Source organism: Gymnodraco acuticeps, unplaced genomic scaffold (assembly GCF_902827175.1).
Source record: "Gymnodraco acuticeps unplaced genomic scaffold, fGymAcu1.1, whole genome shotgun sequence".
Lineage (NCBI taxonomy): Eukaryota > Metazoa > Chordata > Actinopteri > Perciformes > Bathydraconidae > Gymnodraco > Gymnodraco acuticeps.
Genome location: NW_022992205.1, coordinates 449,709 through 475,100, shown reverse-complemented (window position 1 = coordinate 475,100; position 25,392 = coordinate 449,709). Strand labels below are relative to the sequence as shown.

General features: G+C 41.6%; 1 protein-coding gene and 1 long non-coding RNA gene across 2 annotated transcripts in view; one reads left to right on the top strand and one right to left on the bottom strand.

The window, feature by feature from the left end:
- Positions 1-1,776: 1,776 nt before the first annotated feature.
- Positions 1,777-6,977, bottom strand: LOC117539462. The gene is made up of 2 exons (XR_004568001.1): positions 5,497-6,977; positions 1,777-4,097 (listed from the first exon to the last, which is right to left on the bottom strand). It is a non-coding gene; the product is annotated as an uncharacterized LOC117539462 (long non-coding RNA).
- Positions 6,978-21,552: 14,575 nt separating this feature from the next.
- atrip (ATR interacting protein) overlaps positions 21,553-25,392 on the top strand; it is a 16,375-nt gene continuing 12,535 nt past the window's right edge. The window contains 7 exon segments of the mRNA XM_034205622.1: positions 21,553-21,754; positions 21,757-21,819; positions 21,822-21,875; positions 23,992-24,072; positions 24,650-24,822; positions 24,902-24,950; positions 24,953-25,013. Of these exon segments, the coding sequence (XP_034061513.1) occupies positions 21,553-21,754; positions 21,757-21,819; positions 21,822-21,875; positions 23,992-24,072; positions 24,650-24,822; positions 24,902-24,950; positions 24,953-25,013 (683 nt within the window).

The window sequence follows — 25,392 nt, the reverse complement described above, 5'->3', positions numbered from 1 at the left end:
GCTTACATAAAGTGAGGAAAATAAACAATCAAAAGATGACAAATATCTCATTCATTCACCAACAGATGGCGTGCAGTGAATATTAAACTTATCAAAGAAAATTGTGCCATAAACAAACCTTTTACAAATAAGGATAAACATTTGGATCTTGCAACAGATCAGTTTTGAGTAATTATCATCAAAACAAAGTTGTTATGAAAATATTTCCATAAAAAGAACAGGCAACGTTTCTGATCAAAATGATCAATAACAACCAAAAGATTACAAATGTAACCATAGCACTTTAACAGGAAGTACAGTGTATTAAAATTATAATTGCAAATGCAATCAGATTTGGTTCATGCAACATGCATGACAAGATGTTCTCTTTCTTAACTTGAAAGATATAGTTGCTGTCATTTCCTCAGGAAATGTCATCTTCCATAAAGAAAACGAACAAAAACAACCTTCTGTACAAACAGAAGAACAAGTTCTTAGTATTTCAGACTTCAGAAGAATTCACTTCCAGTAACCTTTGACCAATATGGTCATCTCAGTTTGTCTGGTAGTAACTCCAGTCTGTAGGGGTCTACCACGGCCTCCAGGGGGCGCTGTTGACTGGACTCTTCTCTTTGGTGATGCTGGTCTGGACTGTGGAGCTAGTCCCACATCTCCATATGAATGTGTGGATCTGGGTTTTGACCAATCACAGTGCTGGTCAAAAGAAGAGGGAATGCTGAGCTGCCACCTGCTCAGTGGTCATATTAGAAGGGGACAATGGTGAGATTTCAGAGAAACAGATGGAGGGTCGGATCAATGCTTTTAATGCATCACACAAATGCATTGAACCATAACCATTAAATACAGTCAGAATAAAGGAGTCACCACATTGTAGGGTACACATTACTGGATGGATTACCAGCAACATAATAAAACATCAGCGGGAAATATGTCTGGAGTGTTTACTTATTGGAAGTTATGGAACTGCAACTGGATATGTGCGTTTATTAAAAGTGTTATGCATTAACTTTTTCACCAGAAATGACCAAGAATTATAAATGATATTTAGTTATGATACCACCTCCTTCCTTCTCAACCTCTGTCTCTTGAGGGCAGAGGTCTTGATCCTGTGTCCCTTGGTGGGGGATCAGTGGGTCACTTTCCTCCTCATTCCCACACTCTTGTCTGTTCCCTGTGTCTCATTGTGTGAGGCCAGGTGTGTGGCAAAATAACCCCACTGTGTTTGTTGACCACTGCATTTAAAAATGGTTATAAATCAATTACAGTTCTACGTAATGAAAAGACAATTATAATACATTTCTGTTTATTATACAGGTTTGTGTTTAATCCTGGCGGGAAGGTTAAGCATTGTATCAGTGCAAATCCAAAAAAGGATACCGTAAGCTACTTCCCCTTTAGGATTTTTAACATTTTGCATCTCATGCATTTATCATGTGAATTGGTTAAGTTTAAATGCATTGATCATTAGTAACCTCTCTGTTTTTAACTTAAAGTTTGCTAATATTATTATTAATTTGTTTTACATACAGCATCTATTCGAACCTTTGCGACACATGATTAAAAAAAGTTAAAACGCCAATGACTTATGTAATGGTTAATAAATAAATTACCAATGTGTGCTGATGTATGTTCAACTGATGTTGGTTCACACCATTAGACTTATTCACATACTGCTCATGAATAATTTGGCCTTTACTGTTCATATCTGAACATTAGGACCTACCTAATGTCAGAAATGTTTTATTAACCTATTAATCAAAACACAAAAACACAGTGTCATAGCTAATTAAAATCTCTTTATTACAATCACATGTACATCATCATATTCCAAAAAGCTTGCTGTTGTGAAAAGTACCCTTGCACAGACAGATGGAGGTGGTGTTGCAGGCTGGATGGAGGGATTGTCAGATGGAGTGAAACAAGTGTTGAGATCCCCAGCAGCAAGTGTCTCCGCTCCAGTGTGCTTTTAATTTCACATCACATGAGGACAGCAGTGCTATTTTCAGCTCTTAGTGTCCTTGTGTAACGTAAGCAAAAAGAGTGAAGGCGGGGGCGGGTGAAAAGGAACAATTCTTTCTTCGTCATCCATTATTCAGACTCTTTGAGTCACAGCCGGGAGAGAGAGGGGAAATGTGGAAACATCAGATTCCACGTCTTTTCCCTCTGAGTGTTTTAAACAAACAGTTTGACATTTCTGTAAATTATCTTAGAGGATGGATATCAGTTTCCTCTCTGTGATTCCTGTCCATGGAAGGGCCAAGGATGTGCTGAGGTCAGCACAAAGACTGCTAACCTAGCTCAGGCTTTCAAGAACTCCACAGCTGTCTAATTTAAACAATTTGCTTTCTTAATCCTAACTCTACCATAAGGAAAGAATATTCTGTCACTACGCCCAGCTTCGCCTGGTTCCAGATCTCTAAGATTAATATCTTATCACATCTCTGATGTTCGGATATTCAAATATGTCTGTTTTTGTTTAGGTCTGTTTTACTAATGGTATTAGCTTGACTGGGAAAGTAACCATGGTTACCATTTCCTACTAAACATCACCATGTGAATTGTGAGCATATTACCATGCTGATGCTCAAAGCAGTTTAGTTTTGAATACAAATATACTCCACTGTTTTTCAATACATCTGGTAATACCACCATTTTTTTATATTGATACACATGTTTAATTATTAAGATTAAACATATAACACTGGCTGCTGTGAGTTTTTTGCCACTAGTATTCCTGCTTACCAATGCTAAACATGTATGGACCTATCCCTGTGTACCTTATTCCTATCCCCCATACACAGAGATGAGACTGATATCCATCTAAATCATATGACTCTGGAAAAGACAGAGAGAAAGAAGATTCATCTCAAATGTTGTAGTGCTCCTTTAGGCATTACAGTGTCAGTGAGCCTACTTATAATTCATGGATGCCACATTTAACATTCAGAACAAACTGAACTACTTTCCATGAACGTTGACCATATTGTGAGTGTTAAATGTACTAATACTACAATAATCTCTGTGCTGTATACACAGCCTCCATAACACAGCGACTGTATAACCCTACAGAGTCACATGATAAACCACTGGAGGTGTCTGGTGGCACCAGCATGTCCTATTACTAACTCAAACCTCATCTGCGCCTTCTGACAAAATCAATATGTACATGTCATAATGACACAAAACAACAATAAAATTCAATTTAGCCATTCAAAGAGACAATAATATTCACATTCTGTGTTCACTCTTCGAAAATGGTAAATCAAAGTTTCTTCAGCTTTTTAATAAATTAAGTAGATTTAAAAGTCATAAAACATTGGTTTGAATCTACCACAAGAAAAATATTGAAATATGTCCAACACAATGACAATAAACATGTGTTTTCCTTCATAAATCACTATGATAGTTTATAAAGAAACATCAACACACAGTCGTTCTATCTACAGTCGTTCCACTGGCCTTAGTCCCTGGTACAGAAAGGTAGGGAAAACGTTTCGTATAAAAAATGATGTGCAAAAAGTTGTTTTCTTAGGTCCCTCTCATGGAAAACGATGTAAAGAAATAATGTAAATATGTACATAACCGTTGCTCTTGACATTTTGATTCTAGGATTACTGTGCACTTGCGGTGACTCGTCATGTTTGTGCATCTGTTTGATTTAAACGAGTTACTGCATTGATGGACACCTGACAGGAAGTGCACACACAACAACACTGTCATTGTAAAAGTAGCTTGAGGTATTATTGCACATTTTCCCGAACTGCAGACTGGAATTAGTAGATTTCAGATGTACTCACACTGTACCTGCCTCTACTGGAATGTCAACGCTGACTTGAGTGCTGTCTGTCCTGACTGTACATGATGCTGCAGCAGCCTGGACAAACTAACGTAGCCTATAGTTGACTTGCAGTTTATCTTCTTTCTTTGAAATTGTCTCCACACAGTCAACGCATCACTTGAGATTTCAGTAGCATGCATAAGCTGTTACCCTGGGTAGGTAGATCTGTAAACATCCTGCCAACAGTAAAGACACCAGCAGGAACAGGGAGCCTTGTGCCATGAACAGAGAATCTTATGCTGCATTCATGCCATGTCGGCTGAAAAGTAATAAGGACTTTTGTTAGTACGATATCACACATTATGGTGCTTTCATTGAGAAAATATTTTAGATGTATCATTTCATCTTCCATCAAATTATTACAACTCAGTGGTTGGCGTTAATGTGTTTTCCAACTACAACAGCAGCTGATTTCATACATAAAAGCTGTGGTCGATTTTTTTTTTGTGTGGCACATTGTTCCCCATCCCTGATCCACATGGTTTCACTAGTGTTTGACAACCTAGTAAACCCAGTTGCGTTTTTCATTTCCATTACAAAAGCTCACTGGACTGATATTTTAATTGTAAACAGAGTTTCTATAAAAGCCATTCAGGATTTTAACATCAAATCTCAGTTGTCATTGTCTGCATTGCTACAGTTGATGTGTTCTGTGGCTGATGTAAAAGTAGTCTTGTGTGATCGATCATTAGTGCACAGCCAGGTACATCACGCAGAACAGTATTGCTCCCCGAAATCTCATGGTCTGTTTGAATATTTCATTTTCTTTTTCATTTTGTCAAAGATTCTGTGAAATAAATGTAGCATAAGATGTAGCATGAAACACATGATGCAAACATACACGCGTATCTGACCTTGTTAGTTGTTTTTGTCTTTACAAGCATCATGCACTGACACACACATTTTGTTCCGAGTGCTGTACAGTGATCACACACCCACACATAAAGCTATCAGTTGAGGTGATGTAGTGAGTCTCTCACACATATTCATTAAAGGAACAGTCCCACATTTACGTAAGTCGTCTTGTTTACTGCCATCCCCACAGTTATATGAGAAGATGGTTATCAGTTTCGTCTTTGAGCTTTAAGTACAGAGAAGAAGAGGACCCTTTTCTTCTTTAGAAGATGAACAACATTTAAAAAATACTCCAAAAATGATAGAGGCAGCAAGCTGAATAGCAAACAGTGGCACTATGCTGTTGGCACGTACTTTCTGGACAGTCATGTTTTGGGGTGGCATACTTGTACATACAACCATAGAGGGGTGATGTGCGGGACCTTTAAACTATCTAAAGTGCATGGCCAAGTACATTTAGGGTGTGCCCTACTCCACTTTGTCATTTAAAAAGGTGTATAACCTGGGCGCAATTAAGGTGCAAAGAGGTTGTATTAAGTCTCTTGTGCGACTTTGTGCAGGGTGTAGATAATCATTTTGTTTGAATTAGACAGGATAGGAGTTTGTTTATTTCTACAATAGATTAAGCTAGGCTTGAATTTCCTCCCTGCCACCTGCCTCTTTGCTTAGCTAGGCCATTTCCTGGAACTATATGTGTACAGGTCACACAGAAGAAACTGATATCCATCTAACCATTGAGTTTGAAAAGACAGAACAAGAGGAATCACTAAAATGTCGTCATGTTTGCTTGACATCACACTCACAGTTATATTTAGAACGTGGTGCCCATGCAGTTAGACGGTGGTGACCGTCAGCAGGGAGCTGGTACACAGCCTGTCCTCATTGTTCAGCCTGGTCCCATGAGTCAACAGCTCCTCTACTGGTCGTCCAGGTCATCCAAAAGCTTCCTGTTCCTCAGACGACTGAGCTTCCTCTGACTCAGCTCCAGCACCGTGTTGCACCTCCCTTCTGCAAAAGCTCCGCCTCCTCTGTTGTCCAGCATAGAGCCTTCTCCAACAGAGACTCCTCCTCCTCCAGCGATGGTTCCTCCCCTGGCAATGTGTCTCGTAAAGTCGCTCCTCTGGCCTGCATCTGCTGCTGCTTCTGCTCACGGGCCAACAGAAAGTGTTCCCTTCTCTCCATGCGACTCCAGTAACGACCCATGAGCATGTCGGTATTGGTCTCCTCGTCTGTGCTCATTCCACTGCGTTCATCCGCTAGCTGAGACGCCCGGTCCTCTTAAGAGCTGGTTTCCTGGAGACCCTAGAGGTTGTATTGGGTTTGGGCGATTGGATTAGGTTTCAGCTGAATACCAAAACAGGGATTAGGACTTGTATTCTCATTTATGTGTCCTTTCTTTGCATCCCATCCAACTGCACAGCCAGCCCCTGTGTGGCCCTCCAGGGTGCTGTAGAGACCCTCTTCCTCCCCCGCCACCCTGAGACTGACGGTTGGGCAGGTTTCGGCCAGGTGTCGTTGACATCACCAGCCTGAGGAGGGTTGACTAAACTCTGCAGGTGCTGCTGCTCTCTGGCTCGGCTCCTCACCAGCTCCTGCTGCCTCTCTCTGTTCATCTCTTCCTGAATCTGTGCCTCCCTTCTCTCTCCCTTCCCTCTCTCTCTCCCTCTCCAGCTCTTTTTCATGAATTTGCCTCTGTTGTTCCAGTTCCCTCCTTCATCTCTCTGTCCTTTCTGCCACCAGTTGCTCTGGCATCATGTTTCTTTCTTGCGAGTGCCACCAGTCATGGTGAGCGATCTGTGCATTAGCGTTATTGTCGTACATCGTCATGGGGTGTTAGCACTCCTAATATGGCCCTAAAGCATTGGGGTGTTGTTGTGGTGGGACGGCCAGGGTTCTGGGTGAGAAGCCCATCACACCAGCTACTAGCTCATCTTCCCTCTCCAAGGCCCGGTGGCAGGAAACGTTATGTTGGGGGCACACCTCCACAGTGATGCAGGGTTTCTGCACAGTAGGAGGGGGAAGATGGGTGGCTGGCCCGGCGGCGGTACTCCTGCGGGGGAGGGCGAGGGTGCAGAGTTTCTGCTTCTTCTCAGCATACCTACTGAACTGGAGCCCTCGTGATGCTGCTGCTGTATGGGTACCAGTGGTCTCCGGTGGCTGGGAGGGGGGTGCTGCAGGTGGAGAGGACTGGGGCATTAATTCGTGAGACTGCTGCATGGGCGTGGGAGGGGTTGAACAGAGCTCCACTGCTGGAGCGGTGACGGGTTCAGAAAGCAGGGCCGGTCAGCTTGGTGAACTGGACCGAGGAAAACCCTGAAAATATTCAAAAAGTTAAGTCAAACAGCAGCATAAGAACATGTTGTAGGAAATAGTTCAATCAGAAAGAGTTCAATCTAAAATACATTATCTTCAGATATGTCTATTTCAGAAGTTATGAAATTCTGGACTAATTGTTTGGTGTTCTTCGTAGATTACAAAGAATATTAGCTTCAAACATACCAGAAAACCTTTTTAAATAATTGGTTTAGGATGAAGTAAATTGTGCTATACATGGTCTAGTTTAGACTGCTTTTTAAACCAAGAGATTACATTTAAAACTAGGGGAATAACCGACTGTTACTTTGGTAAAAAAAAAACAATTTATAATTGAAGCAAAGGCAGAAAAAGTCAACAAATTCCTAAAGGGGTACTGACATCTTATTTTAGCGCCTCACTGTTGTTACTAAACCAACTGACTGAGACCATGCGTTATTCTGGTATTGTCAACACGGTTATGAGTGTTTCCATAGAAACCTGGTGTTACGTGGCTACATTTTTAGGCTTTGAATAAGGATTTAACAATTCAGGCGCAACTGATAATCTAATTTAAGAACAACTCTCTGTGTCTTTTTAGACTCTGACGACGTCATCTTCAGTCTCAGATGCTGTTGTTAAGAAATTAAATGTTTCTTGTCAACACCGTAACTGTCATTTTTTAGGGGGCTTTCTTACCTGAAAAGTCTCGTGGTGGCAGGATCCAAGATGGACCCAGTGCCGTCCTCCATCTCGACCTGCAGGTGCTGACACTGAGGCTGCACGGCCAGCGCCTCAGGGATGGCCTCCAGCAGCTCCCGGTGGCTCTTGGGGCAGCTGTCACGCCGCTCCCGCCTCTCGCAGGCTTCGCCCTGATGCTGCAGCCTGGCGTTGTACAGCCGCATGCGCTTTCTCCAGCAGCCTCTGGAAGTGCCTGAACTCCCGGTGCTCACGCTGTAGAAGCCCGAATCACTGAGCTCCGGGAAATAAAGGACTCAGAGGAGGGAGAGCCGCCACCGATCCGAAGCCCCCACAACCCCCTGGGGGCGAGGGTCCCATGTGAATGGCAGTCCTCCAGGCCTCCTCCTCAGTCTCCAGCCCGGAGAGGTCCCCCTGGGTGGATGGAGCCATCGGTCCAGCCCAGACCGCTGTCCAGCTCATGGTGGAGGGGCATGAAGCCCAGCGGCTTCTCCATCATGAAGTCCTCGTCATCAGTCTGTAAACAACACACATCTTGAGTCCAATGGTAAGATCCCCACAGCAATACACTAAATAACAGCATGCTTACATATTTGATCAGGGTATAGTCCCCCCGTACCTTTTAAGTGACAACTAAATGCGTCTGCAGCAAACTGTCAATATTGAAGGTCAATAAGTGACTCAAATCTATTTACTTATTCTTTGATCTATTTTGCATGACCTAAATATTTTTATGATTTTATTATTTAGGCAGATTAATGTTTTTGACCAACTGGACAACATGGAACATACAGACATACTGTAGACACAGACAGGCCCGGACTGGCCATGGGAGGACCGGGAGGTTTCCCGATGGCCTGGCCTGTTAAGTGCCTGCTGGCCTGAGGATTCTTTTTTTTATGTATTGTGAACGCAACGCTGCGCAAATGTGGGTCTTGACTCCTGCCTCACAGAAGGTGACTGGCTGTCTACAGTAATGTGGCCTGCCGACATGGCCACTTTCATACAGATCATACAACTAATGCCATTGATTGGTCTCTGTGTGTCATTAAGCTCGGGAGGGGTGTGGTGTATGTGTGGGGCGGCGAGCTCGAGAGAGAGAGCGCGCGCGCACCGGTTACGGTGTATTGTTGCTGTTAGCATCTGGTGCTAGCTAGCTGCGCTAACGATATAGGAGCTGTTTCAACAACAAGGTGGAGGAGAGTCCTCTCCAGTCAGACTGAGGAGGCTGATAACTACCGCTCAGGTGGAGGTAAAGGACTCTGAGTGTTTAGAAATAGTTAAACTGTGGTCTAAGTTATCTCCTGTGGGTCTCAAACGGTTTTGGTCCCATTTATGTAAACACATATTTCCATTTGAGAGGTAGTGATTAGTAAAATATGCATGATATAATTCAAAAAATGTTAACTAGGTGAAAAAAGGTAGATAAACTTATTAAAACTTGTTGAGAGCTAAAACTAGTCTTTGCTGCTGCATGAAAGAGGAGCAGGAGGGAGAGGAGGGAGACAGGAGAGGCTGGTTCAGGAGCCCAGACACACTCACAACTATAAATGAACAAAAACAAATAAATAAACACGTTTCAGTGTTTTTAAATATTGGATATGGTATGTTATTGGTTATGGCCATGCTCTTATGATTTTATGATTATTTTAAATGTATACAGTTCTGTTTCATATGGGTGTAGTCTCTTTATTTCCCCCTCAAAGTGCACCAGATTGATGCATTAACTCCAACATTTAACAAACAAATCTTACCGGGGGTGCATGCCCCGGACCCCCCTAGAGGATTTGAGGTCCACCCCCACTTAAAATATGTTCACATGAATAGATTCCTAAATAGATTTTCACATTTTTTTAAATAGTGACCCATGTCCATACGTTTATTTTTGGGTAGTAGATTTAAACTAGGGCTATCACTATGGGCAGCAACGCTTTAAATATTAACAAATAAATCTAGCAAAATGGCACACAAAAACTGGTAGTGGCCTGGCTGGGGTGGAGAATTTCCCGGCCTGATTTATTGTCTCAGTCCGGCTCTGGACACAGAGCTTTTTTCTTGACAAGTTTGGCTTATTATCCAAGAACTAGCCTAAGTCAGCCCGTGGATGCTGTTATTCTTTGGTTTTTATTTCAACAAACAAAACAAATGCAACCTTAATTCCTGTCATTTCTTTTATTTCTACAGATAATTTAAAGGGTATTATTTTAGTGGCGGTTCTGAACTCCAGTATCTTAATCGGTAGTTTATAAATTACAACATAAACTATTAGATATAAGCATATACCTGACTTTGGAAGCCGTTCGGTTCTTCTAAGTTTGCATTGCAACATCCCATCAGGCAGTTCTGTCCCTTTTGTCCACGACCAGTCAGTTTCTGGGTCTTGAGGGATCTATGATAAGAAACAAAGTAAATGAGAAACAATACGAAGCTTGTGTATGTTTATGGGTTCTTCATTTATTATTGATTGCAGGAATTCTTTGTCAAATTTGGACTAAAACTGTTGCTGAGGCCAAAGTGACATCCAATATTTGTGTGCAGATTAACACAGTTCAATTTTAACATTTATATTCAATGTGTGTATTTCTGGTTCTTAGTGTCACCTTGTGGCTAATGTCCATTGTGTCCCGTGGGGGAACTGGACAGGTAGCTGTACCGTCCTGCATCACAGTGATCTTGTGGCAGAGCAAGATGGCTGTAATAAAGTCTGAGAATGGAGACAAAAACACAGAATGAAGACCAAATTATTAATTTAGAATCCTCTTACTTATTACAACTTAATATCCTAATATACTGCTTTTGTCCATCCGATAGATCTAAATAACTCTTACTTACTTATTATTATACTTATTGTACTGGTCTGTTCACAGAGCTGATTCCTGGTTGGCGGTGACCTGATTTACTTGTTGTAGTTGTCGTTTAAAACGACACAAACTTAAATACTTCCTGACTTTTTAGAAGATGTTTCAATTTGTAGACATTCATTGAAAATTGTATTTGTCTTTAAGCGGTTTGAAGTGGCAGCTAACAGTTCTCCACAGTAGTCAGATCACTAAGCTGTTTTGATCCTTATCACAACATCTTTCTGTTTGTGTACCTGTCCTGGTAGGAGGGAGACTGGAGGCGTTGTGCCCCGCCCCCATCATTGGGAGTGGCAGGTTAAGGTGCTGCAGGTTGAGAGGTAGAGGCTCCCAGATTCCCCTGTCTGCCTCGGTGCCACACCCCCTTTGACCCTTGATCTGCATGGTGATTGGACGCTGAGTGGGCCGCCAGAATCCGCAGAGCATCGCGCTGGCTCATGTTTGGCAAGACTCCGCCCACTCAACTGAGAAAAAACAGAGTAGGGTAAAAGAAGAATGGCATGTTAGCAAACAAATTCCCATCTCTGCATTCGGAAGACAAAGTTTGAACATGATCCTCTTATTGAAGCCATGTTTGATTTCACCTTAAGAGTTAAAGTGCACTGTTCACTATCCAGTTTGTAACAACAGTAGGTGGCTGTAATGCTAATAAGCTGTGGCTGTGATTGCCTATTTTCTAGGCAAGTGTATGCGCGGGGCCTAGATTACAGCAGCTCCACCCCCTGATTACTGATCTAACTCTTTAAATTAAGTCACAGCAACAAGATAGGCTTTGCCCATATATGGAATGTTGGCTTCAGCTTTGGTACAGTAAAGACACGTCATCCATCTATTTATACAGTCTGTCACAAAAATAGATAGGGATTTTTTAACTATTTATGAGTCTGGAGGTGCCAGAAAAGACTTTTTAAAGTATTTCATTAAATAAGTCATAAAACTACTAGCTTAAAGAGGCTAAAAAGCACCTTAAAGATTTATAGTATGTTCTCTGTGAATTCAAAAATACCACAAACGTACTGCCATTAGACATATCTCAAGAAAACCTGTATGGAGAAAAAAAAAATCTGAATCTTTAATGGTATAAATGTGTCTTCTCATGGCAACTCTGTTGATTAATTTGATTTGTTATTCATTTAAAGCTTAGGTAGGCTACTTTGGAGACACTTTGCAAGTATACTAGATTTGAAAAGTAAACAAACTTCCCTTGAAAGCCATCCACCCAAAATACATTAAAGGGCATTGCTGAAGTTGATCAATACAAGAATTGTCCAATCGATCCGTAACAGGCAATTTCCAAAATCATCAGCAGGACGTATACAGTCAATATTAAAAGTAATGAAATCCTAGATGACCTCCATAAAGTATGTTAACTCCATGCACAAACAGTGAGGCTCATTAAACTGGCATTCTCTCTAATGTTACATTAAGTATGATTGTATAGGTAAGAAAAAATGACCCTAGTTCTCACTTGTTTTATGACCTCAGTAAACATTCTCCTAATGAGTTTGTGGTTAGTTTGTGTTAAATATGTTTTGAGTAAGATAGACGATAAAGCAGGGGTATGCTCTGGTGTGGCTACCTTGTGATAGACAGACTGCTTGTTTTACGGTTGGGCCCTCGTCCAAACACGTTTTCCTTCTTACAACCCCCAAACTTTCACAGTGTGCTTACAGTTCTTCATAGTTAATTTAAGAATATTGGTCACACCTAGAAATGTCCTAATTCAGGGTTTAGTTGTTCTTTGCTCCACCATCTTGATGACAGTAACCCTGATGATTCATGGTGATATTGCCTGGGTAATGTCAGTTTTGTGGCTGTTGGTGGGAGTTTGACTGATAAGGAGGACTAAAAGCCAACATAATTCCGCCTCTGCAGCACCACTGTCTTTAGAACTTTGCCTGGCAAGTTCAACAACTTAAATCACAAGTAATGCTTTGGTCCATTTATACAATGTGAGAAAACAGCATCACTGATACCGCGATCAAATTTTAGCTACAAACTCTGCCATTTTAACTGCACTTCCAGTCCTTTTTTTTAAGTGTGATCACAATATGGGTTTAAAACTCTGTCTTACTTGACTTAATGCAACTAGGTCACAAGGCACAGCTCTGCCTGCAGACAGATGGTGGATTCTTTGCTATATAACAGTGGAATTTCTGGCGATTTAAATCAAACATGACGAATATGAACATGGTGTCCATGTTTCCAGTAAAGGGTTAACACCTACGAGCTATCATCAGTCTCATCCTGTTTCACACACGCACTCACATGCACACACATACAAACATACACACACACACACAAACTCACACACATGCAGCTCAGCAGCATTCGAATTAGACGCATGAACAGTATTGTTACATCCAGCACATCACATCCATGAGTCACCCTCCGCTACATTCAACCAGGCACACATGTACACTCACAAAAACACACACACAGATAACATGAGCTGAGAAGTACAAAATGGCACCTGTGTGTGGATACAGAGGATGGCAGCTAAACGACTGTGAGCCGTCAGCAGATGTAGATGACAAAAATAAACCACATTCTCGCACAGGAGAAGACAATTCTCCATATTAAAACGTACAAAAATAGACATGAAATGTTAAGATTTCAAGATGCATAAATTAGGTTTCATAATACACACACACAAATGCAGAGTCCTTGAAAAATCATAATATTAAGCCATGTTGCATCTGCATTTACACCTGCATGCTTAAGCTCACGATCACACACGATCACACACACACAACTGAACTGTTCTATAGCTTATCTTCATCTTCGAATGAGACGTCATTTATAACATTAAGGCAGGTCTTTTGATGCTCACCGTTTGGTCCCCCATCCACGGTCCAGAGAGCCAGCAGCCCATCGTCACGGCAACGGAGGACGGCTGCCTTGGGTCCTGCAAAAATCAGCGATGCTGCTGCTTCCTCCAGCAGGTCGTTTCCCTCCTCCTCCTCCTCCTCCTCCTTCCTCCTCCTCCTCCTCCCTCCGTCCTCCTCCTCCTCCTCCTCCTCCTCCTCCTCACCCTCTCCTCAGTCTGCGCTTCACTATCACTCTCTCCTCAGCATCTGTCCTCACAATCCTCCCTTCTTCTTCTCTTCCTAATTTCAGTCTCTTTCTTTTTTCTTCTATTTCTTAAGCGTCTCTAATCTCTCCCCTCCCCCCCTTCACAGCTCCAGGTTTTAGCATCCTGCACTCACCCACACATACACTCATGCATGCATTCAGCTCTGCAAACATAAAAATATGCGCAGGCTGACGTTCAGAGATGGTGAGGGAAACACACGCAGTCACAAGGTGAGGATGGTGCCTGATTGGTGGCCTGCTAAGGATCATCAGCCAATCAGAGGCAGTGGTCTCCCTCTGGATGTCTTCCTCCCTGACTGAAACTCCTCATGAAGCCTCGACGTGTGCAGGAGGGGAGCCTGTGCTGCATCGATACACACAGTAACAGAGGAAACACACCATCCATCTTACAGCTATCCCCCAGGATCCTCCGGCAGATGCTGCGCAAGGGTCGCTGGGAGATGTAGTCCTTCATGTCTAGCAGAGGTCTCCTCCTTCAGATTGTGTTCGGTATTATGGAGAACTTCAGTACACAAAAAAAATAGTTATCAGAACTGAACCCGAGGATAGTCCGTGATCTAAACAGACCTGTGGGAGCCTTGATACTATATAAGGGTGCTTTCACACTGATATCATAGTATAGATCCATTGTTTTCAACACTTGAAGTGGACCAAATAACTGCGTTTAAATTTAAAACATGATTTTTTTTTTTTAAATGGACTAGCAATGAGCCAAGAAATCTTTAGGCCAAAATACTTACCAGGCAGCAAGGGCAGCCTGCTAAAATGATAACATTTCTCTGCAGCCGGGAGGTGTGTTCATGTGTTTAATGCCGGAAAAAAAGAATATAATAACAGGTCAACAGTCGTCACAGTACTCTGTTAACTGATTGGCGTGATGGTATTTGCTGGCGGCGATTTGTAGCTGAATGCCGCAGGCCGCTCTTTGCCACCACTCTTTTGGTTTCTGCATTAAGAAACTGTCAGATGGTATAAACCGTTAGGTTCACAACTACAGGGATAAAGAAATTGATGCTTTGTAGGAATTATAGCAGGTGTTAATGACTGATTCAAAAGCACTTTCTGCTAATGAGTCTGCAACAACAATCACAATAACACAGTGAAGCTCATTTTATCTATAATCCTTTTTTCCCAAGTGCTTCAGTTAAATGCACTTCTTATTGTGCAACTTGCCAGAAAGTTTACACAGCCAACATATCAACTATTCTTGACGACGTGAACCACTAATGTACAATATTGTTCATATGTCAACTGTAGGGTCATTCCATTTTCCTCAAGGTTGAAATGTATGTGACGACCTGCCCTATTTTGCTTTTCGGAGATTTCCTAGAATCCACTTTAAAGAGGCCCTATGGGATCTTCTGTGGTGTGTTTATATAGGTTTTTGTGCATGTACATTGTCTGCTAAGGCTAAAATCCCAAAGTACCCTCCAGAGGGAGTTTCTCTCCCACACAGTCCCCCCCTGCCTGAGGCGCCTCCATTGCACTCCCTTGTTTAATAGTTACAAGTTTAAAGTGATTTAAAGTGGGTCTTTAGGCTTTTCTTAAAATCCGGGAGTGATGCAGAGGTCCTTATATTTTTGGGATGCTGATTCCACAAGCGTGGACCCAGGGAGGAGAAGGCGCAGTCTCCCATGCTTGCCATTTTTGTCCCATGGAACAGCAAGGAGATTGGAGCTGGCTGACGTGAGTGTGCGTAAAGTTTTTAGTTAGGTAAGTGGGGGCCAGTCTGGTTGATGGCTTTGTAGACCATTATGAGTACTTTGTAGGTGATCTGGTAGGTTACATGGAGCCAGTGTAGTGATTGAGTGAAGGAAGTGAGAATCTGGCACTGTAGCACATATTGCAGAACAGTGCTTCCGTAACACAACTACTTCACTATGTAACACTTGAAAACCCTATTGGCTAGCACTTTAACACATTGTACACGACAGGCTAAGGTGCAGGACATTCCTGAAAAAATCTCTGAACCGTTGACCAATCACAACAGAGCCGACCAGTTAACCAATCAGAGCAGACTAGGCTCTGGTTTCAGACAGAGGGTGAAAAGAGGTGCTGCAGCACAGACAGTATGATAAAAATAAATAAGTTTTTGAACATTAAAGCATGGGAAAATGTCACAGCAGAGGAACAAAATACAAATATGAACCTGAAAATTAGCATAATATGTCCTCTTTAATCGGTTTTCTCAACACCGCAGAAGTCTAAATACAATAAATGTATCGTAAAGGTTGCACCATGAAGTTAAATTGCACGTCTTGTTCGGTGTTATAATATCACTTTAATAACTATATTCTTAATCCTCATCGCTAAAGCACAAAGAAAGAAAATCATTGTAATAAAAACATTAAAGACCATGATGTAGCCAATTGGTTGAGATCTGTCCACTTGGGTAAGATAGTGTCTCTCTCTCACTGTGTGTTACAGTCATAGCAACAGTAACGAAGGAGGGCGGGGCTTAGGAAATGGTCAATTGAATACGGTGGCCCTAAAGTGCAAGACACTACAGCATTTCAGAAAACACCACAGCATTTCACAAAACACAACAGCATTTCAGAAAACACCACAGCATTTCACAAAACACAACAGCATTTCACAAAACACTACAGCATTTCACAAAACACAACAGCATTTCAGAAAACACAACAGCATTTCAGAAAACTCCCCAGCATTTCACAAAACACCACAGCATTTCACAAAACACCACAGCATTTCACAAAACACCACAGCATTTCACAAAACACAACAGCATTTCACAAAACACAACAGCATTTCACAAAACACAACAGCATTTCACAAAACACAACAGCATTTCAGAAAACTCCCCAGCATTTCACAAAACACCACAGCATTTCACAAAACACAACAGCATTTCACAAAACACTACAGCATTTCACAAAACACAACAGCATTTCAGAAAACACAACAGCATTTCAGAAAACTCCCCAGCATTTCACAAAACACCACAGCATTTCACAAAACACCACAGCATTTCACAAAACACCACAGCATTTCACAAAACACAACAGCATTTCACAAAACACAACAGCATTTCACAAAACACAACAGCATTTCACAAAACACAACAGCATTTCAGAAAACTCCCCAGCATTTCACAAAACACCACAGCATTTCACAAAACACCACAGCATTTCACAAAACACCACAGCATTTCACAAAACGCCATAGCATTTCAGAAAACTCCCCAGCATTTCAGAAAACTCCCCAGCATTTCACAAAACACCACAGCATTTCAGAAAACGCCACAGCATTTCACATTGGACGGAAAGGGTATTCCTTTAGGGAGAACACTTCTTGTTTGTGATTGGACAGAGCCAGCCAGAGAAGCACTGCTGTGATTGGTTGTTTTTGCTGCCAGTCAAGAAATGACGCTTCGTGATTGGTCAACACCCGACAGCGAAATATGTCCCAACACATCAGCCGTTAGCACACACTCAGAGCTCACAGCTCCTCATATCTGTTCAGAAACTGGACAAAAGTTAAACATGTACAAACCACAGACTGTCTATGTCATGGCGAATACAGTCGCTGCTTTATTTATGTCTGTATGACGTTGTTGTGAGTGTGGACGGAGCAGCTACAGGTTAGTTTAGCCTGATGGATCCGATTCCATTCAGAAACCACGCATTTTAAAAGCTTTTCGCCTGCCGTCTTATCTGCAGACTTGTCAAAGCGTTAATTCATGGTTTTTACTAACCGTTATCAGTATGTAGTTACTTCGGCATCACTTTGAAACGTTTAATACAACGAAATCATGGTCAAATATGTTCATTTTGTTGTAGTTGGTATCTCCCATGTAAATCCTATCGGAATCGGATCGATCAGGCTAAACTAACCTGTAGCTGCTCCGTCTACACTCACAACAACGTCATACAGACATAAATAAAGCAGCGACTGTATTCACCATGACATAGAAAGTCTGTGTTTTGTATATGTTGAACTTTTGTCCAGTTTCTGAACAGATATGAGGAGCTGTGAGCTCTGAGTGAGTGCTAACAGCTAACGGCTGATGTGTTGGGCCAATCACGAAGCGTCATTTCTTGACTGGCAGCAAAAACAACCAATCACAGCAGTGCTCCTATGGCTGGCTCTGTCCAATCACAAACAAGAAGTGTTCTCCCTAAAGGAATACCCTTTCCGTCCAATGTGAAATGCTGTGGTGTTTTTCTGAAATGCTGTTGTGTTTTCTGAAATGCTGTGGCATTTTGTGAAATGCTGTTGTGTTTTGTGAAATGCTGTGGCGTTTTGTGAAATGCTGTGGTGTCTTGCACTTCAGGGCCACCGTAATTGAGAGTACTCGGTTCACAAATAGGGAGTTTAAACTCTCCTCTTCACCTTACTGTGTTTGTACTTGGTGACTTCTAATGCAGAACGGTTCATATCTGTCTGTGAGTATCACATCACAGGGGACATCCTGCCCACCTCAGTGTGAACACAGCGCACACTCTGATTGGACAGCGGTCCGAGTCCTGCTACAGGGCCTCCTGAGAGGACACTGCAGCAGAGGACAGTCAGAGCCATGAGAGTTTTACAGCCGCTCAATGCTCTGCAGTAACACATGTACTGCATGTAGGCTTCATTTCCTCTGATTCACTCAGTGACCCTGCTTTGACTGTTTGGTCGTTATGGCAACCAACTTGCCTGCCAAATATGTTTGTGTTGCTCATTCAATTAATTATCTTATCTAAGACGTGCAGAGCAGACCTGCCACTGTGAGGGACAGTGGTGATACTGTGGTGCTGCAGATGTTCGTGATGTGTCTTATGCTGCTGCTGATGATGATGGGTGCATCTGGATGCCTGTCGCTGAGCTCTGCCATTTCTGTTCTGAAGTACGGAGGCGGAGAGAAAGTGAGCATGTGTCAGTGTTACACACACACACACACACACACACACACACACACACACACACACACACACACACACACACACACACACACACACACACACACGCACACGCACACACACCTGTATGAGCCTCAGCTGCAACACACAGACCTGTATGTGTCTAAAAATGGAAAGCAGTCTTGCTGTCACTGAGAATCCACAGGACGCTTCTATGAGAAGAGAACATAAAGAGATTCATATTAACATCTATCAGCCATTGAAATTACACATGGATAAAAACAGATTACATGACAGATGATATAAGATGATAACAAATAAATGTTCTTCTCTATCTTTTTATAAAAATAAAGGCATGGTCAATTTTACTGGAAATGATCCCCTCACTTCTTAACATTCAACGATTACATGGGGCTCGTGGCTATGAAGTAGGCTATGTTCAAATGATGCTATGGAGTAAACACAAAATACGCTAGGAAAAAGGAGGATATAGGAGTTTTGGAGGTTGGAGGAGGTTGCCAGGCAACCAGCAGAGACCCCAAGAAGGTGCCGCACCTGACCAAAAAATAGTCCACGGACATTAAACCCCTGTAAAACAACAACATGCTATTATTACAATGTGTTTTCTGCACGGATTAAACAACATATAACGTGATAATTACTAAACTTGCTTTCATTTTTTGTGAGTAAGCTTTGCTCTGTACATTTCCCATATTCCCTGAACCTCATACTTTTGCACATTCCTTGTCAATATATCTCTTTCATTTTAAAAACTGAAATATTGTGAGAATTGCATATTTTATTTCATATTAATACATATTTATGAGCAATATTTATATTATATTTGTATTTCTTGACTCAGTTTGAAAGGTATTTCCCCCTTTCCAGTCTTTTGTGATAAGATAAGATAACCTTCCACTTGTAGCCAATGGTTTATCATAAGATAAGAGAGTAATACAAGAATATATATATTATATTTGTTTATAATATTGCTTTTCATGTTGTTAATACAGAAAAATCAAACGTGTGTGTGTCAGTGAAGTATATCACATTTGGTACACGTTATCCCTTCTAATTCTAGTAGTATCTTTGTGTTGGGTTTTATATAAAAATCCACTTTTCAAACTTTTTCAGAATAAAGGCTGATATTCTGATTTTTAAGAATGTGTTTCTGTTCATATCCTATCTTCAGCAATGTCCCTGCTAGTGTTTTAGAGAAGGCTATAGTCCTCTCTGTACTATTTCCTTTTTTGTTGATCAATGCTAATAGAGCTTTAATAACATAACTGCCAGGGTGTTTTCCTGCGTCAGAGTGCCTAAATATAGCACAAGGCTATGGTCCTTAAGGGATGCCCCATTGTTATTGGTCTGTCCTGATCAACCCCTGCAGAGGGAGTTTTAGATCCTACAAAAGAGATACCAAGTCTCTTTTGTTGAAGGGATGTTACTAGCCTCAATTTGCAGATGTGTTTTCGGCACCCAAGCACTTTATGCATGCAGTATTTTCTGCATTATTTTACATTTTAAATTGGCTTAGATTAGTACCGTTTGTCCTTGTCATATGTCTAGGTTGTTGTATTCAAGGTTGTTGTTTTTTGTATTGTTAAATGTGTTTGTATACCTGGTGACAACTACATTCCTTGGTTGGATGTTCTCATACACAAAAAGAGATTAATCTGCTCAGTACCAAAACCTGATAAAATCCTGAAATCACTCTACGGACAATGCTCTTGTATGCGTTACACAGTGTCAGTGTCACAATCATTTCATTTGGGAATCCTGTTGAATCCCTTTCTTGCAGGGAAACAAATATATTGAGTCTTTAAGTCATATTTGTTATTAAAGCCGTACAAATTCCACACCGAACTCTCCTCTCATCTAAACGACTTGGCTCGTTTCTTCTCTATTGCACGTTTAGTATGGTTTGTCTCCAACAGGGACCTGTACAGCAACCAGGTCAGCGCATGGTCGCCTGTGATTGGTAGGACTATCAGAGCCGCTCTCTGATTGGTCAGATTGTCAGCGGCACCGGAGCGGACGGAACAACACACTTTTATCTTCATGTTGTTTAGCTGCTGGCTATCGTTTAACCAAGTTCACCTTTTGATTTGGTGCTGAGGCAACGTTTGAAGCAACACCTCCGACGTCCTTTTTATGAAGTGTTAACTGACATTTAAATAATAATGTAACGGAGAGAGCTGTGTTAGCTTGGCAGGTAAACTTTCTTTTGGAATCACAGCTAATGCTAGTCATTCAGCGTTCACTTTTTAGCTAACGGCTAACAGGAGCGACAGCAGCACCAACAGGAGACACAACGGAAATAACGTAAGACACATAAACACAAAACACTTAACTTATTCATGGCATGTTAAAAAGTCTAAGTTTAGTTAGAAAACCGCAGTCAGTTTGGTCTTTGCAAACCTGAACCATATCGCTGCTGTAACCCTTCAAACTAAAATATAAAAATGTAGTCATTCCTGATGAGCACTAAACTCCTCATCAATGTTAAGATGGGTTTCCTTACTTCCACCTTTTAGCTTCTGGTTTAAGTTAACTTCAATTAAAACATGCAGAGGCTTGATACTTGCACATAATGGATAACCCATGTTGTCCACCCATTTGTGCAAGCAACTAAATGAATAACTTGAATTGCCTTTGGTTTAAGAGATCCCTGGGCTCTTTAACGTTTAACGATGCAAAACATTTCTGCAGCTCTGAAATAAATTGGGAGGGTCAGTCATAACATTTTTGGACAATAATGAATGACACTTATTCTTAATCCTATCAATACAAGCAAATGTATTGTTACCGTTGTGACACAATTAGACTTGAGTAACTTTGTACATCATTTCCCAAAGTTGATCAGATTCAAGCGGTTCTGGTTCCACTTTTGAGTTTAGGGGCTGCACTTCATGAAGTTGCATCCCTCAGTGAATTCTGAGCTTGCTAGAACTGACTTCCTGCTCTGACGCTTGATAAATACTAGCCGTGATGCTACACAGTTGTTTGCTGTTGATTACTTTCTCCTTCCCTTTGCCTCCACCAAAGCATGAACTGTCCCCCCACCAAGCGCCTCCGAGGCCGGGATCGAGTGACAACGATGGACTTTGATGACCCGTTTGGAGATGACGAATGCTTCACCCAGGACGACTTGAATGAGATTGACATCCTCGCCTCGCAGGCCATCACCTCGGCCCCGGCACCTGGACCTGGGTCTACAGCAGGAACTAAACCGACGGAGCTGGCACGCGGGGGTCTGCAGGGCAGAGCAGAACTGTGGGCAGAGCCACAACCAATCAGAGCAGAGAGAACACATTTGGTTCGGCAGCAGCAACAAAGGGAATTCTGGGATACAAAGCAGAGACCCTATCGGTGAGTTTAGAGCACAACTGATCACTGAAGGTTTTACTGCACCTTCATTTGTCTGTTAAATTCTTGCTGAATGTTTTTGTTGCTAAAGAGAATATTATTTATGTATTCCTCTGCTGGCATCAAATCCGCCAGGACAGTGATTTAAATCATTTGAAAACGCACCCAAATGTGTCTGTCTGGGTGTTGAGTGTCAACGTGTGAATTTAATCTCCTAGATCCTGTTAGATTTCTAATTTATTACACTAAGAAAAGAACATTGGTGCCATTTGCTCCTGTGTATGTGACTCCAATTTGGCTCTGAAACACACATATTTCAATACCTGCTGATAACTGTTTTGTTTCTTTTTGAAGGTATATTGAGCAACTTACATCCCAAATGCTGTAAGATTTTTATATAATGATAGATTTCGTAATTCAGAAACACTTTTCTAGAATTAATTTTTAAAAAGAGAAAGAACCAAAGGTCTGGGGCTTCATTTATAAACGGTGCGTACGCTCAAAAGATGGCGTACGCCAGTTCTACGCAATGTTTGCGATTTATAAAAAACAAACTTGACGGGAAAACGTGCGGTCCTCCACGCAAACTCTAACCCATGCGTACGCACTAAGCACAACAACGGAGAGACGAGAAACTGCGACACCGTGGCAGAAGGAAGAAGAATGTTGTTCCAATCAAATGTTACCTCTCATTTATCATATGATGAATTAATTTTCACAAATGGATTAAAGCCAATCTCAAAATGATTTAACAAACGCCTGTTTGCGACTCCTCAGTGCACACAAACACTTAACTTGGAGAAATAAATAAATACGGATATGTTATTGATCACCCCTCGATTATGTTCTCTTGTTAAGAAATGTATTCTCATAAATGATGCGGTAAACAGGAGGACAGAATTACTTTAAACTGACGCCGTTTTGCTTTTCTATAGGTTGTATACGAGCCTGGTTTTACTATCACGTTTAATCGTGTTTTATGCCGTCAATAGCCTACTTGATAAGTCGCTCGTAAAACACAGGAGGTATGGAAACTAAGAACACCATGTGGTAAATTGTACAGCTAATATAACACAACACATTAGTTGTATTTCCTTCAACTGGTGGATATAGGGTTGCTGCGGGAGGGGGGGTTGAGACCATAGGGTTGAGACGCTGCGCACAGCTGATCGACAGCTGGAACACAAACCACCAAATAGAAAACAATAATTCAGATCCAGTCGTCATGACTCCACTCCGGAGGGATTCCCCGATCACTTCTTACAGTCTCTCATCAAGGGGGGGGTCTCCTGTCCCCGGTACAAACACACTGCCTGAGGAAGGCTATGTGTATTGTTTTTGTCATGAACCTTTTTCGGACCATTTATTTATTTTGGTGACGATCCGACCTCCATGCTGCTACTCTGGTTCAAACGGCATCCACCAAACAATATGATTTATCTCGACCTCCCCAAATAACCAAATCTGACACGGTGTGAGATGTCTTTTTTAGCTGTTCTGTCGTCATTTCCTGCGATCTTCTTCATGCAGTCAGTCAGAATGAATGAATGAATGGGCGTTTCTTTGACTATTTATAGGCAAATATGGGCGTTACGTGAAGCCCGCAAAAACTGCGCGCATTTCGAGTTGATTGTGATTTATAAAGGGAAACCGGCGTAGGATGTGCTGTACGCAAGTTCTACGCCGGTTCGCAGTGTTTTATGAATCGGAAAATGTCTGCGTATTTATTTGCTTTGTCCTACGTAAGCAATCTTCCCACGTCAATCCTATGCAAGGCTTTATAAATGAGGCCCCTGAACTTGGTTGGAGAAACCCTTTCCAAACAACATACTTGACCACAAAGTCTGTTGCACCGGTGTTAAGGGATGTTTAGATGTGAAAAAGAGAACAGCTGTGGATTCGTACTTGAATAAAGGTGTAGACTTATATATTTGAGGTAAAATAAATGATCCTTAAACAAAAATGAGTGAGTACAATGAATCCATAGTTGCAGGGAAAATAGCTTGCTCAATTAAAAAAAGGAATGAGTGCATGGTCAGTTGATGTGTGCTGAGAAAACGTTGATGCTTTCAGCTGGGACCTTGTTCTCATTTCAGCATTATTGTTTTTGTGCATTCAGGGAACAGGCTGCAGCGGTTTGGCTCAGAGAGCGCAGAGTCCAGCAGTCTGCTGGAGGCTCAGCATGCAGAGCTAAAGAGGAAAGGTGAGACACACTGATTTCTCAATTAATAAAGCAAACATACAAATAGATTTAATATTGCATTTACCCATGAGATTTAAGCATTTATAACATTTTCTGGGACCCTGATATTTGTTGTTAAGCAGGGTGTTTAAAACAGTTGCAATACAAAGTATAACGAGAGCAAAACTAATGTAAAATAAGAATAACTTGCAGTGGTTTTATATCACTAAGACCATACTTAATTTACTTAAGTACATTTATTCTAAAAACAGGATGTTCCCTTTTTAATATTGCTTTGCATGCTAATAAACCATTTTGATACAGACTATGCCACTTGTTTTAAACAAGACATACTTCATCTGAAAAACAAAGCCAGTCTATATAAGTATTTAATTGATGGACATGAAAGCTTCTGAATATAATCAGATGTATGTGTTCAGCTTTTATTACTTGACAATGTTTGATTGTCGGTGTTACAGACACATAGCAGTCTGGACAATACAAATGGTGCTGGTTGATGCCCACATATCAAATATAGAAATGTTCTTGTAGCAGCTGAGAACAATCTCTGGTCCTGTTGATTTTGTATGTTATTAGCTGAAGGAGGTGGAGGAGGAGATTATGTTGAAGAGCGGGGAGATCCGGGTCCTGCGGGACTCTCTTGGAGGGGCTCAGCAGGAGAAGGAGACCCAGAGGCAGAACCAGGTCCTGCTGGAGGCCCAGAAACAGAAAGAGCATGAGAACAGGGAGAAGGAGCTCAATAAGAAGGTAAGGAGCTGAAACACACTCACATGTAAATGACACATATGCTCTCAGAATAACATGATAATGACATGTTCTCTTTCAGGTTCAGTCTTTGCAGTCAGAGCTGCAGTTCAAAGAAGCAGAGATGAACGAGATGAGACCAAACTGCTCAGCTCAGACAAAAACAAGACGGCCTCTCCATTGCTTAGAAACAGGTCAGTCATCAACAATGTTACTATGCATAAACTATGTCCAGGACAAGGGGTTTGATTCATAGCTAACCCCACTGAAGATTATGGAGTGATGCCACACTACTCACACAGCTGATTACAGCAACTGTTTCTGTATGATAATACACAGAATCAGAAATCCTTCATATGTCCCGCATCGAGCACATTTACATTATGACAGCAAATAGTGCAGTAAAGTGAGGATAACAATTGGAAATGGTTAAGTATGCACACGTTATTAATAACACAATAAGTAAAAAAAAAACTTGTATTGTTAGGTCAATATCTTCCACAGCTCCACCTTATATATCTTCCACCAGCCACCACTGGTCTGCAGGGAATTACTTTGGGGGAACCTTTACAT